Below are 14,669 nucleotides of genomic sequence, written 5' to 3' on the forward strand. Positions count from 1 at the left end.
GGGGGGCGTGTCCTGCTCAAAGATATAATTTCCAGAACTTTCAACTACTCTGAACAACATGGCTATCTCAAAATTTTGATTGGATGTGTTTGGGGAAATGGTGGGCGTGGAAGGGGTGTTAGTTACCTTCCAATCACTTCCGACTATTAAAAAGGACATTAGCCCTTTAAATTTTCAATCAAATGAGCCCTTTTTGAAGTTTCTACGACACGCTTTCTATAAAAACCTTATATGCCCCCAGCGCATAACTTACAACTCTGGCCCTGAGGGCTGCGAGGGGTTGTCATCCTCAAAGACCTAATTTCCAGAATTATCAACTACGTTGAGCAAAATGGCTAAATCAAAATTTTGATTGGATTTGTTTGGGGAAAAGGTGGGCGGGAGAGGGGGTTAGTTGCCCTCCAATCGCTTTCGACTTCTAAAAAGGGCACTAGACCTTTGAATTTCCAATCGAATGAGTCCTTTTTGAAGTTTCTACGACAAAGCTTTCTATAAAAATCTTATATGCCCCCAGAAAATAACTTACAACCCGTGCCCTGATGGCTGTGGGGGAAGTATCCTCCTCAAAAACATAATTTCTATCTGGATATCAACTACTTAGAACAAAATAGCTATTTCAAAATTTTGATTGGATGTGTTTGGGGAAATGGTGGGCGTGGAAGGGGTGTTAGTTGCCTTCCAATCACTTTTAACCCTTAAAAAGGGCACTAGAACTCTCGATTTCCAATCGAAGGAGCCATCTTTGAAGTTTTTACGACGACCCCTTCCATATGAAGTGTCTCTGGAAAAAAAAAAAATAATACAACATTGGAGCCGTATGGCCTTTACTATAGGCAACGCTATATCGTTGCCTCTAATAGAAGCTTGAAACCTCCACTGTTGGGCTTTCTAATATGCTGAGTCCAATGGCGTGATTTTCATTAAGATACCGTTAGTCCAAAAACGGGTTTGAAAACAGTCCGCAACAGTTTAAAATGGATTTGAAACGGGCTTTAGAAAATTTTCAATTTTGAGAGAGCTATAGATGACTTTCAGCTCTTATCAAAAATAGCCATTTTTGCATCCGAGATGGATCGAGTGCCTTTTTTCAAAATGATGGTATCTAAAAAATGGTCATAGGATATTGGAGGCGGTCTGATTTGAATATACTTTCTAACTCTAGTACCCTTTTAACAGCCACAAAGAAAACGCACCAACAAAGCGCTGTTTTCAGCCATTCCAGGCCGCGAAACAACAAATTTGGTCCTCATCTAAGAGGACCAAAATGCTACCATGTTGAAAATTCTAATGCAGACAATGCTTTAAACTATCAAAAATTGTGAATGAAACTTCCCTGTTTCTACGAGTACAAACAACACAGAAGCCACAAATATAAATCCTTACTGAAGACATTTTGTGATTTATCCAAAAAGTAAGCTGATTTACGATGTTTCATTTATGTAAATATATTTCTTAAAATTTTGGCGAATTGAAAAAAAATGGTAAAGCTTTTGGGCGAAAATTCTTATTTCGTGAACGACACCAATTTAGAGATCACCACATTATTCCATACAATATGATAATACCATAGCGATAAAAATACGCATGATTTCTAAGTATAAACAAATTCACAGGATAAAATGTAATATTAAAACTTAGTAAACTAATTTACATAAGAGTGTTAAGTTCTGAACATGATTTTACTCCCTAATATTCATGGGGCACCTAAATGTATACATGTATGAATTTCAAAGCTGGTAAAGCCATATAGGAAACTGATACAAATAAGCATAATAAATAAGCAGATACAGATTAATAAAAGGAAACTCCTATTTTTTAAACTTAAACCCTTAAAATAAAACTGCCTATTGCCTAGGAGACGTTGATTTAAGGATCTCCAGGAGCTGCTCACCTTTTCCACCATTAAACAAATGTCCCCTTGGATTTGCTATGTCATTGCACCTAAAAATAAAATGTCCTAAACTATCTCCCAAAATACCGCAAAGTACGGAAATTCGTAATCTATTTGGAAAATTAATGTCCCTCCAACTTGTTAAAAGTGGGAGACAATTAGCTCACACCTGAATCTAATTTTTAATATATTTAATCGGTAAATTTAACTTGAAATAATATTCTTCTTCCCCAAAACTCTCTTTAACACTTTTATAGAAAAAAAAATCTAGTCGAAGCACCTGTGGTAGCACCCCAATGGTGAATTTCTTGGTCTTCTAGCATAGTCCTACAATCTCTAAGAAAAACAGCCTCACTTCCTTTGGGGCCTCTGTCATTATTCCATACACAGGAGAAACCACTTTCATTTAGCAGTTTTTGATCTGGAACTGCCAGGAAGATTTGATATTAAGCTTTAGCAATTCGTCATACGTGGTACTAACTAGCCTGTGTTACGAACAACCCAATGACCTCAGCCAGAATTTTACCATTTGTATTAACCTATCTTTTCTCAACGAAAATAATCCCAAGTCACCTTTTATGACGAAATTATGTGTTGTTTTATGCGTTGTTATCACATTTATGGAACATGAAAAAGTTATCCTTTTCTTACAAGTTACACTCAGGCAAGCCTTGGCTTAGCAGTGACCATCTCTGACATGTCGAAACAAACACTTACAAAACTGACCAGACCAATCAAACCCACGGTTTGGCTGTAATGTCTACCATGAGACATTAATTAATCGATTATCGTAAACTAAATTAAAAGATTATTGTAGGAATTAATCGAACTTGAGACAAGTCACTCGACGCTTTTATTTTTCTGAGTTCTTCATTCAATGTAGTACTAGTTTGTTTCCTCAGATATGTCTAATTTAGTGATCAATTACCGGTGCTCCAGCTGATTTTCCTATCTGCACCGGATCTGAAGGATTTTGGATTACTTTCAAAATCACATGAGATGACGCGTGCCATTCACATCTATCATTAGCCAATCACACTGGCGTCACATTGAAAACATAAATATCGAATAGCTAGGAATGTTAATCACTTTACCAAGAGGTTTGTTTTTTTTACTGTGAGGATCAATGCGAACTCTTCAAGCTCTAAGGTGTCAAGATTTGTGTTAACAAATGTCGACCACCCTTCAAACTACTCAAATAATGTGAGGGGATATATTGACAAATTCAGTGGAATGAGTTTAAGGTCAAATAAAATGCGAATGAAATGTAATAAGGTTAATAACACAATGTTTTCCCTTGATAAAGTTAGCCAGGAATTTCCTAAGACTCTTAACATTGCCAGTTTTGAAATTTGCACAATATTAAAAACGTTGGTTCCGTGCCAGGGTTCAGATACCCTTCCACAAATGACCTTATATCGAAATTATTAGATATTCCCTACAGATACTTGGGGATCTTCCGTAAATATTTATTTATTTCCAATTTCCAAGGATTTGTTCTTGCTTGTTAAAACTGGAGCCAAAAAGAAAACTGAGAACAAAAGCAAAGAAAACAAGCATGTATTTTTCGGACATCAAGCTTCATACGGTGGTAAAAAGTAAATAGTACTCTATGTAAGAACTTGTTTGTTCAGATAAACTGACAGATGGATACCCATGAATAAAAGAGGGCAAATCCCTTAAAATAGCTAAAAAACAGGCCAACTATACATCGGCTATGGACGCCCCTCCACCTACACGTAACACCATAACAGCACGTGAAACACATAACAGTAAACACAAAATAATTTGGGGCTATTTTGGGCCAATTTTTATGGTACACAATTGGGGAAATCAGTTCTTAGCTGCGGCGAGGGCCCTTTAGCTATTTAATAAAAATGAAACTAGAACCTTTAATTTTATGATTCGACTTCCAGAAAGATCACGCTCCTTTTGAGGGTGTTTTCTAGCTTTTTATAAAATGATCTAATAATACAAAATCTAATAGTTTTTGACTTGTGGAATTTGAAAATGATGAATTTTGTGTATCGGGAATCAACAGATGGCGCAAATCCTTTTGGTGGACACATTGTTATCAAAGCTCCTTTTTTTTCTTTCAGTATCGGTTTCTATTGACAAGAGGTCCACTCATGGATAGATACACTCACCTACCCACTGACCTATTCTAACAGTTATTACCCGACAATACCACGCAGTAATAAGCTACTGCCACGAACAGTTTGATTTTGAGTTGTTGTTTTTTTAAGATAAATGTTTGGTCGTTTGGACAAATCTTGTTCTTATTGGATGATTCCCCCGCCCACACCTTTCCCTTCTTTACTAGTAAGTGTATGGATATATTTTTCATGTGAAACTAATATTTTCATATCAACAAGGAAGGTATCATCCCGTGTACCTATTTTGTAGGCTAATTCCGAACATATTCTTCTAAATAAAGGGATGCTGGAGGTATAAAAACCCCCTGTCACATTTATTTCAAGGACCTCTCACTGAAAGACTGAAAACATGCACCAAAATCATAATTCAAGATTTCAGGCCGATGCAAACTCACGGACAGATCCACTGATTTACCCAATGACCTATCGTAACAGTTAGTGCCCGACAGTACACCACAGTAATAAGCTAATAAAGCATGTATCAAAAAGACAAAAAGCAGAGATCCTCACAAAGGTTCCATGACCCGTAAAATATCCAGTAATTGTACATGGACTACATATATGTTTAAGGGGGAATACACCACCACGTGGCAAAACAGTATATGATACTGGCAGGCTATATAAATAGATTTTCAATAGTAATGCCTCGATTGAATACCAAAAAAATATTGCTCAATAGTGTTTGGTGGCCCTTTTCATGATTAGAGTGATAGATGCAATCAAGCAATGAGCGATCCACGGCCCTCAGTCATCAAAATTGTATACGCATATATCGTATATACCGTTTTGCCACTTCCCTCAGTCGCCCTCTCGTATACTCCCTCTCCCAGTCCCTTTAACAAGCTTTGTAAATCGCCTGCTGACTAACAGAACTAGCAGACCCAATTCAAAGCTTTTGATCCTATCAACGTAATTTTTATAGATTTATTTTTGAAAAGAGCATAAAAAGGGTGTATGAAGTGGTGATAGAGCCTTCGAGTTCTATCTTGTTGTCATAAAATTTCTAGTGTGATTGGGAACAGCCAAAAGTGTAGAACAAATATAGCCCAGGTTTGAATTCTCGTTATGACAAATCTTGTTTTTGAAATACGCAAGGCCGTACCCAGAGGTGGGATTAGGAGGGTTTGAACCCCCCCCCCCCGAAATGTTTGCTTGACTCGTAAAACGCAAGAAAAATGGATATAAAAAATTTTGTATGCGTTTTTTGAGGGTTTTTTGTGTACCCCCCTCCTAAATTTTTTTTTGAGTAAAACCCCCTCCAAAAAAAATCCTGGGTACGGCCTTGGAAATACGTACTCACTTTCTAGCCCCTCATTGGTGGCGAATAAAAACAAGAAGAAGAAGAAGAAAATGAAAGAGACACTTCAGTGCTTCTCGTGTAAAAAAAAAGGTTCATTGTTGCTCAAGGTAGGGAACTGTAATGATCCTGTATAGGGTTTTCGACCATGGCCATTGCAATTGGGCAATTTAAATTTCTAATGATCAGTTTTTCTAAAATGTTGAAGTCCAAGAAGCAAAAATAGTGAAAGCATATGTTATTGTAAGAAGCTCAAATTTCTTCACAGTATTACGTCAAAAAATTAAAATAATAATGACACAAATGCATACTAAATTTTATTTACACATATTTTAAATCTTAAACTGTTTTGAGTACATATTTTAAATTCTTTTACTGTCCTTCAGTTTTCTAAAATCTGTATATATTTCATATAGAACAAAATTATGTGACAAAATTGCAGACTTTTTTAAGGTAAAGTTTAAGAGAGATCTGAAGTAAAACCTATATTTAATACCCTATTTTAACAAAAACTCTGGTTGATTCCTATAGCTGGACAAAGATTTTGTTTTCAAAGGTTTATTGTGTATATTTTTATAACCTAAAGACAACTAAAAATTTATTAAAATTTTTTTTTCTGATGAAAATGTAGAGTTAAGTTAAAACTCAAAACGAACAAAATTTACTGATTCGCAGCCTATGCTACATATTTTTGAAAAACTTTTTCGGATAAACTGGCTCATGATATTTCAATATATTTGCAAAATTCTGAAAAAACAACTAGCGCTTTATTGAAAACTAAGCTTTTTTGAGTTTTTTAGAGAATTAAAACTGTAGAATAAAGTTTATTGAGTTCATTGTCGGCAAAGACTTTTGAGAGCTTTAAAAATATGTCTTTTATTTTCTGAATTTTAGTTAAGGATTTTTCTATTCTGTTGCGTCGGTTTTGTATTTTCAGAAAAGCGCTAGTTTTTTTCAGAATTCCTGGTCAAAGTTGTTGATTAGTATCACAAAATAACAGAAATCACTTTCTTGATGTGGCATTATCTCTTTTATTGTTTAAAAAGGGCGCTAAAACTTTCAATTTCTGTTTGAATTAGTCGACTGTATGTTTGCAATAGTATTGCAATACAGTACTATAATCGGTTCGATTCGATCCTTCTTGGGCTAGGCAAAGGAAAAGGAGAAAAAGAATAAACAAATAAAAATATATACGGCATAAATACCAGTAGGTTCTATTCTTCGTGAAAGAAAAAATGAAATTTAGCTTTTTGAAGCTTTTTTAACTTTGCATCAAGATTACCCCCTTTTTGGGGGTTGTTTTTCTCCTTTTTCTAAAACCATGCAAATCTTTTTTATGCTTATGGATTATTTTGGTGAAATTAAATTTGCTCACTTTGAATTAAAATAGAGCAGATTCTTCTGAAATATATACTGGTATTAATATTCCTATTTTTGAGAGTTTTTGCTTACTATTGGCACGGGTTGTACCTTTACTTACAGTTCGCTGCCACGAACTCTTTAGTAATGTCGAAAAAAAGACTGAACCTTATTTATGAGTCATCTCTATTAGCATGGTTGCTATCAGAGGGAGGGTGCGGATCATTGCCTATATGGTCATAACACACAAGAAGTGAAAAGTTTTGTAACAACGGGTAAATATGATACTTCTCTGGCAATTTATTTTTAACCCTTACCACCATACCCTGAAGAGGTTTTTTTGGCTTGCCTCTTTCCTGGCACAAAAATTCTGTGGTGACCTATGCCAAGTGATACTTATAAAAAAGCTTTTACTTACAATTCTCACTTTCGTTTTCCCATTTGACTTCTGACTAAGATGCTTAAGACTCATATTGGGTATAGTTCTTTCCCCAAGAGGGACACAATCGTAAGCAACGCTGATTACAAGGTCTTTGCCGGCTCCTTGGTGTAATCCAAGAACAAAACTAGAAACTATGTACCTGCTTTTCAAGGTTGGAGCAGAAAACGAGGTTGTGTAGGTTTTGCCTATTCTATTGGCAGCTTCAATCACGACTAAAAAAAAAGGAAATAAGGACGTTAATGCAGTTGCAAATGTTTTTTGTTGTTTAAAAAGTAGAGCTGCAATGGTCAAACTTAAGAATTTATTTGCTGTATTAGCTTATGCAACATCTTGTTATAAATATCTCGATGCATTGAAACTGGCTGATATGAAAGGTAGGAACAAGGGATCTAAAAAAAATAATTAGTAGCGTTGTAATAATACGCGACAAACTTTCACTGGAAGGGGGTTAACAAAAAGCTACCTGCGGATGCTTATTCCCTCCCCTCCCCTAAAAAAGCTGGAAGTGGTGTACTAAGTAATATTTCTTTCGTTTGTATATTGCAGGGACGTGGAAGCTGGGAGGGGCCTCATGTAACTGGAAACTGGTTCTAGTGCTCTCTTTCTTGAGGCAAGAAGATATTGGAGGACAACCCACCCCCTATCCATCCCCTTTTGGTCCTCGAATATGCTCTTAACCTTAAATATTTCTTGCAAATGCCAGAACCTTGATCTTGTCTGTCGGATACTAATTATGCTCTCAATAAAACATTAAAAAAATGGGGAACTTTAGCATAAAAAGGTGGGAGTGGGCTAAGGGGACAGTAGTCCCTCTCATACATTAAATAATATATGTTCGTTAGAAGCTTGAACGTCGCTACTTGCTTCCTCATAAAAAAAAACTTACTTTTTTATTCATATGTTCAGCGAAGAATGTTGGTTACTGCCGCTTAGCACCTATGAATAGCCTGTGAACTGTGAGAATGCTTGAATAGCCTATTGATAGTTCTAAATCGATTTTCATTCTTACGTTTTTCACTTAATAGCAATTTGCTCCTCTTCAGGCTAAAATTGTGGTTTGCAACACAAGATGGCAGAAATCTTTTCCTCGCTGTGGCGCGCATTAGTTTGTTATTTAAACTATGTGACATGTCATATATTTGTAGGCAAGGGCTTGAAAACAATTCTTCGTGATTTTTAATATGATGTAGTAATTTTGATCGAGACTGCTTTGCTTTTTGTGGGTGATTTCTTCCCTTTTTCTAAAATCAGGTGAATTCCATTATGGTCATAACTTTTGACAAGTAGTTGAACAATTTTAAATAATTGGAATCAAAACGACAAGCAGATTTTATGTATGTACAAAACATAGACACTTGTTGATAGAAATGCATAGGTGATGAAAACAAGGAAAAAACCAAAATGGGTCCAGGTTTGCGCGAGGGTTCATTCAACTGCAGGTCCCCAGGACCTCGTTTTTGAGTCGGTGTAAGTGCTTTGTGTAGACTTGAGAAGGAGTCTTTGGTCGACGATCCAAACAGAATGGGAAAATTAGGAAATAGCAATGAAATTTGTGTAATTGATATAATTAACGTGCAATGTTATAGGATTAAAGTTGAAATTTTTCTGTAAAGAATAAGTAGTCACCATATGTTTGTTATCTAGAACTATTGACAGTCAAAATCACGTCTGGATCAAGCAGGCATAGGCTAGGGAAAACCTTGGAAGGTTGTGTAGGATAGATAGAGGCCTAGTGGAGACACAATTGTGATTTTTTTTTTTTTTTTGCAGTCCCCTATATTTCAAAGTGCTTGAAAAGAGGTCCTCATTGCAAATTTTTTTCTAGAATCCCTCCGTTAGGGAGAAAATAACAAAAGAAGGCAGAACAGGGGCGCCAATTGGGGGGGGGGGGGGGGGGGGCCGGGCCCCCCCTAGACTTTGAAAATTACCTTCTTATTTATATTTCACAGCTATTTTCTATTTTAGCTATGTGCTATATTAAACCAGCAACTGGTCCAATAAATACGACCAACAAACTGGTGCCCTAATTATATAATCTTGTTTTGAAATGTCTAAGAGCAAGCGCGTCTACACTATTTTATTTCCGAGGAGGGTTCATTCAAAACTAAGCTTCATGTGGTCAGTACCTGTTTCGTTATTGTTCTTGTGAAGAATTTGTTGTAAACTATGAGTTTTGTATAGTCCCTTTTTTAGTAGCTGGGGAAGGAAATATGCTCTAGGGTTTAAAGGGGGTTTTGGTCTGCAGATTCTTGACATTGTTGAATAGTTTATGGAATGACTAGTCCCAGTAGAGTGTATGGGACTGTCGTGAACAGGAAATGTAAGTGATTGGTTTTTGGGGTTCCTAAGCGGGGTAGTTTCACCGTGGAGTATTGGAGTGATTTTCTAAGTGAGTTTCTACGTGTTTCTTCAGTTCTTCTCTTGCCGTGTCTGAGTGAAGTCCTTGTCTACAACTCGTTTAAATATGAGTAAAAAGCGACATCACACTTTGGATTTTTTTTCGGTGAAAATGCAGAAGAAAAATGAAGAAACTTTAGTGCAAGAAACTGGCAATAGTGTCAGCGCCCAAAGTCTCGGGTTAGTTGAGATAAATTCCCCCACTTGTGACAGAATTTCGGAAACAAGCAGAACAATAAATGGCTCAGATCAACATGAAAGTTCGGTCTGCATCGTTGAACCCCTTGCAGGTTCCAGTAGCAGTCAAGAAACTCTCTCAGATATCTCTAGGACTCGTCACGACAAACCAGCTCAACCTAGTCTTGAGAGATATCCGGCTTCCACTTCTAACGGAAGGAAATTCAGTGCACATTATTATAAGACTTATGAATGGATTGAATACTAAAAAAATTTGAAGTCCGTGTTTTGTTGTGCTTGCCGCCATTTTTCTATGAGGACTCTAAGAGCTGGAGAAACTGCTGGAAAAAGGGCTTTCATTGAATCAGGATTTTGCAAGTGGAAAGACGGTTCTGCTCTATTAAAGCAACATGATGGTTCTGAAAGACGTAGGCATTGTATGTCAGCATGGACGGAATTTAAGATAATGAGTACTGATACTTCGAAATCTATAGCGAATGCATTAATTCAATCCAGATCTCAAGAGGTTCAGGAAAATAGAGATCATGTGAAGTACATTTTTCGCGCTATTTGCTTTCTTGGCCGCCAGGGTCTTGCTTTGAGGGGTCATGACGAATCAGAAACATCTGCAAACCAGTGTAATTTGGTTGAATAGATGGAGGAAATGTCTAAAGGCAACGAAAAGCTAAAGGCCAAGTTACAGTACCAATATGGTCACTATTGCAGTCATCAGTATCACAATGACGCAGTTACACTGATAAGAAATGCCTTGCGCCAAGATACTATTTCAGAAGTAAAATCAGCTAATTACTTTGCTATTCTTGTCGACAATACAAAAGACGTTTCTAGAAAAGAACAATTAACGATCCTACTCAGGTACATATCAAATGGAAAAGTAGTGGAGCGACCAATCGGCTGCTATCACATGCACAAATTAGACGCCGAGAGCTTATCCAGCTCGATTTGTGAAACTAAAGAAAAGCTTGGAGTAGATTCAATGCTGTGTATTGCCCAATGTTATGATGGCGCATCCGTTATGAGTGGGGAATTTAACGGAGTTCAAGCAAAGTTTAGGGAGAAGGTGCCTCATGCAGTTTATGTACACTGTCACGCCCACAGACTAAACTTGGTTTTGACTGACTGCCTACAAAATATTCGCAAACTTTCTGAATTTTTCTCTGTGGTGCAAAGACTTGACGCATTTATATCATGCAGCAATACTCGTCACGAGCTATTTGTGGAATCCCAGCGTATTGGCGGGCAAAAAGTCTTGGAGCTAGAGAGGACCGTCCAGACTTGCTGGTTTTACGCAGTCCGCTCTATTTCGAAGGTGAAGGCCAGATTTGATTGTATTGTTGCTGTGCTTGCCGCAGTCTCTGATAGTTCCAACGGCGAGGCAGCGTGTGAAGCAAAAGGAATACTGGACAAAATCAACTCTGCCTCTTTTGTTTCAACTTTACACATAATGGAAAAAGTATTAGTCATTGTAAATTGTTTATCAGAGCAACTTCAATGTGGAAGTTTGTTGATTTATAAGGCACTTGCACTGATTTCTGGAACATATGAGACACTCCAAAAGCTGAGAAATGAAAACGAATTGAACAACTTGAGCAAAAACATATCTGAATTCTTGGCTTTAAACGATATCCAGGAATCGAAATCTCCACAATCTAAAACCAGTGCTCTAAGCAAGAGAAGTCAAGCCATTTCCATTCATCTCAAAGACTTTCTTTCAAACTCAACAACCGGTAAACGCAATATTAGTCAGCCAGTTGAATCAAACTGCAGTAAACTTCTGTACTTTGAGGTAATAGACCGTTTCACGAGTGAGAGGGACCAACGTTTCATGCAAAATATGACTCTGCTCGACGCTTTATCTGCCTTCGACCTCTCAAGTTCCAATTTTCTCGAATTTTCGAAAGTGGAAAGAGTTATGTGTCATTATCAAGAGATTCTCGGTGCCGATGACCATGCCATAGAATACCAGCTTTCTCTTGCAAAGCTGCATCTGTTAAAAAGTGATATTTCAAAAATGGATCTTCTTCAAGCTATTGAAATCTTATCCGACCTCCCAGTTGCCTATTCTGCAGTGCTAAAACTAATGAAGCTAGTTGCTACTTTGCCTGTGACCACTTCCAGTAATGAACGATTCTTCTCAGCATTAGGGCGTGTGAGAGACTATCTGCGATCGACAATGGGAAACGACAGACTCAGTGATCTCATGATAATGGCCGTAGAAAAAGAAGAGGTAAAGAAACTGGATTTGGATAGATTAATTGACAATTTTGCCGAGCAGCGACCTCACCGCTACCTTCTGTTTTAGGTATGTTTTCTAAATGTTGTTCTTTTTTTTGCATCTTAATTAAAAAAAATCGAAAAAAAATCCTTGCCCCCCCCTACATTTTCGTGAATTGGCGCCACTGAGGCAGAAACACTATTGTTTTGCTCTCTCTTCAAATTACTTACCTGTTGGGAAAGAGCTAATGTTGAAAAGGTTATCATCCTAATTTTAGGGGAATTCGTTAATTCACACTAACCATTCAAGAACATAAGTGAAATATCCAATAATGGGACTGTTAAACGGAAAATATCACTAGAATCGTGCCCTTCTGACAAAAAGCACCAAAATTGGTGGAGATATAGATTAAAGCACAAGGAATTCAATGGGGACGGGAAGCACGTCGAGTGGACACTCGAAAGCACCTTTACGAGCACCCGAAGCCCTAAAAAGAGCGCAAGTTTACCAGTCTCTCTACAGATGCATCAAAACTTCTGACAATACGTTTTAAGATATTGGTAGCTAAATACAAAGCAACGGATTGCTCTGAAGCGCGCAATAGAGCCCCAAAAAAGCACGTAAAGCGCAAAATGGAAGCGCCTGTTCAATGGATACAAAACTGGCAAAAACATAGTTTAGAGTACTAGAAGTTTGACAGTTACAAGAAACAGCTCAAGTTTGTCTGTCCAAGCGCGCTCAAAACCGCGCAAAAAGTGTAAAACTGATGGAGCGTTTTGATTAACTCTGGAAAAAGTGAAAATATAGTATGAAGTATGGGGAGCCCAATGTTGATCGGTATGAAGTCGAACGATTGCTCTATAGCGTCTTATAAAGCACCTGAAGCGCTAAAAAAGCGCAAGTTTACCAGCCTCGCTACAAAAGCACCAAAATTTCTGTTTTCCGAACGAAGTGAAATTCAAAAAGGTAAAGGAACAGCAGACTGCAGAATATCACGAAATGGGTTCGGCATTTCAGAAGAGGTTCCAGACAAACACTAAAAACCTTGTAAATACCCTAATAGAATAGGGTTATCCTTTCAATAGTAAGTATGACAGTCTCGTTTCCATCGACTCCGGAAGAGTACCCCATTGTCTTGCCATCAGTAGTTACCGCAGTCTGGAAATTGTTGGCTAATCCCAGTATGATAATTTTGTGGTGGAGCGTTTTGTAAAATGTGAAAAGCCTAATGATTCACCGATACGCCAAAACAAGATGCCACTATTTTCAACTCCCATTCCATCATCAATACCAAAGTCGAAATCGATCCTTCAGATGGCTAAGTCAGATTCGGCCCTATTTCCCAAACTCTATATTGGCTGCAACACCAGAGGCACTGACTTGGAAGAGTTTTTCAAACACGAGAACCTGCCTTTCCCTCCTTCAATCTCTAATTAGGGTAATCTGAGATTCGGCACGAAGTCGGATATTGTAACTCTGCTCACAGCTCATTCTTCTGAAGTTGTGACCGAGAAATTTTACCCCGATTCAAGAGTTTTTGATGGTGCTGTCCCAGTCCACCTTATAAAGCCAAAAATCAAGACGTTTGGCGAATATGCTACAGAAGAAATCTGTCAATGCCTTCGTAAGCAGTTCACAGGTGAAATACAGCGGGTTGACGTCGTCTTTGGCGCTTATAAGTCCGACAGTTTGAAAACTTCTACACGAGAAAAACACAAGAAGTACAATTTCATCTGACTTGGCTGAAATTCATCCTAGCAACCACGAGGAGGGAGATAGCAGGATAGGCCTACACTGCCTTCATCAATCGTGCTACAAAATGAAATTCATCATTGTCAGAACGGTTGATTCATATGTAGTTCTTCTGCTCATCGCAGAGTACTTTCTTATTGGGCTTGATCAACTGTATGTAGCAAACGGTCAAGGGAAGAGTTTTCGCTACATTCCTATTCACGACATATCAACTGCACTTGGCGAAGAAAAGGCACAGTCACTGCTTTTTTTTCCACGCTCTAAGTGGCTGCGACACTGTGTCCGCATTCCTATGGCATGGCAAAGCAGGGTTTTGGAAAGCATGGGAAGCGCACAGTGCCATAAGACCGGTCTTCAGCCGCCTGTCTTCTCCTCTTCAAGAACTCACTGAAAACGACGCTGCAGAGATTGTAAAGTTCATTGTGCTTGTATATGACATATCCAGTGGGAAAGAGTCGATAAACAAGTTGAGGAAGTATCTGTTCACAAATTAAACGATCATCCATGGACAGACTTCCGCCAACCGAGGATGTGCTAGTTCAGCACATATCGGCACGCTTGTCTTCAAGCCCAGGTATGGTCCAGTTCTCATCTTGCCATGATTCCCGAAAAGGACCCCAAGAATTACAGATGGGAAAAGACTAGCAATGGGCTTTGGGCTCCTATGATCAACCCTGCCCCAAGCTTCTGTCGCCTGTTGAGAGCTTATACGATGCAGTTGCAAAAAGCAATGCTATGGGCACTGCAACTTCAAGAGCAGCTCACTTGAGCGCACCGAGTTATGTTCTTGCCACGGGTCCTGCCAAGTGTAATCAATGTTTTATGTATTTTGTATGTTGATGTCCCTTTTAAGGTTTAAGCCTAACTTAGAATCCCGGTTGCTCATCATATGATCTGATATCTCAGCAAAGTACCGTATTATGTGATAATTATTGTCTTATTTTGTATTCCATTTTCCAATA

The 14,669-nt window shown here is 38.0% G+C and overlaps 1 protein-coding gene across 1 annotated transcript in view; it reads right to left on the minus strand.

Moving 5' to 3' along the window:
* Positions 1–14,669, minus strand: part of LOC148946825 (cartilage oligomeric matrix protein-like) — a 262,924-nt gene that overhangs the window by 224,590 nt on the left and 23,665 nt on the right. The window contains exon 3 of the mRNA XM_089096438.1: positions 7,122–7,357. Within this exon, the coding sequence (XP_088952564.1) occupies positions 7,122–7,357 (236 nt within the window). The remainder of the gene's footprint in view (positions 1–7,121; positions 7,358–14,669) is intronic.

Source organism: Artemia sp. Qi Xiang Cuo, chromosome 11, assembly GCF_049724085.1.
Source record: "Artemia sp. Qi Xiang Cuo chromosome 11, ASM4972408v1, whole genome shotgun sequence".
Classification (NCBI taxonomy): Eukaryota; Metazoa; Arthropoda; class Branchiopoda; order Anostraca; family Artemiidae; genus Artemia; species Artemia sp. Qi Xiang Cuo.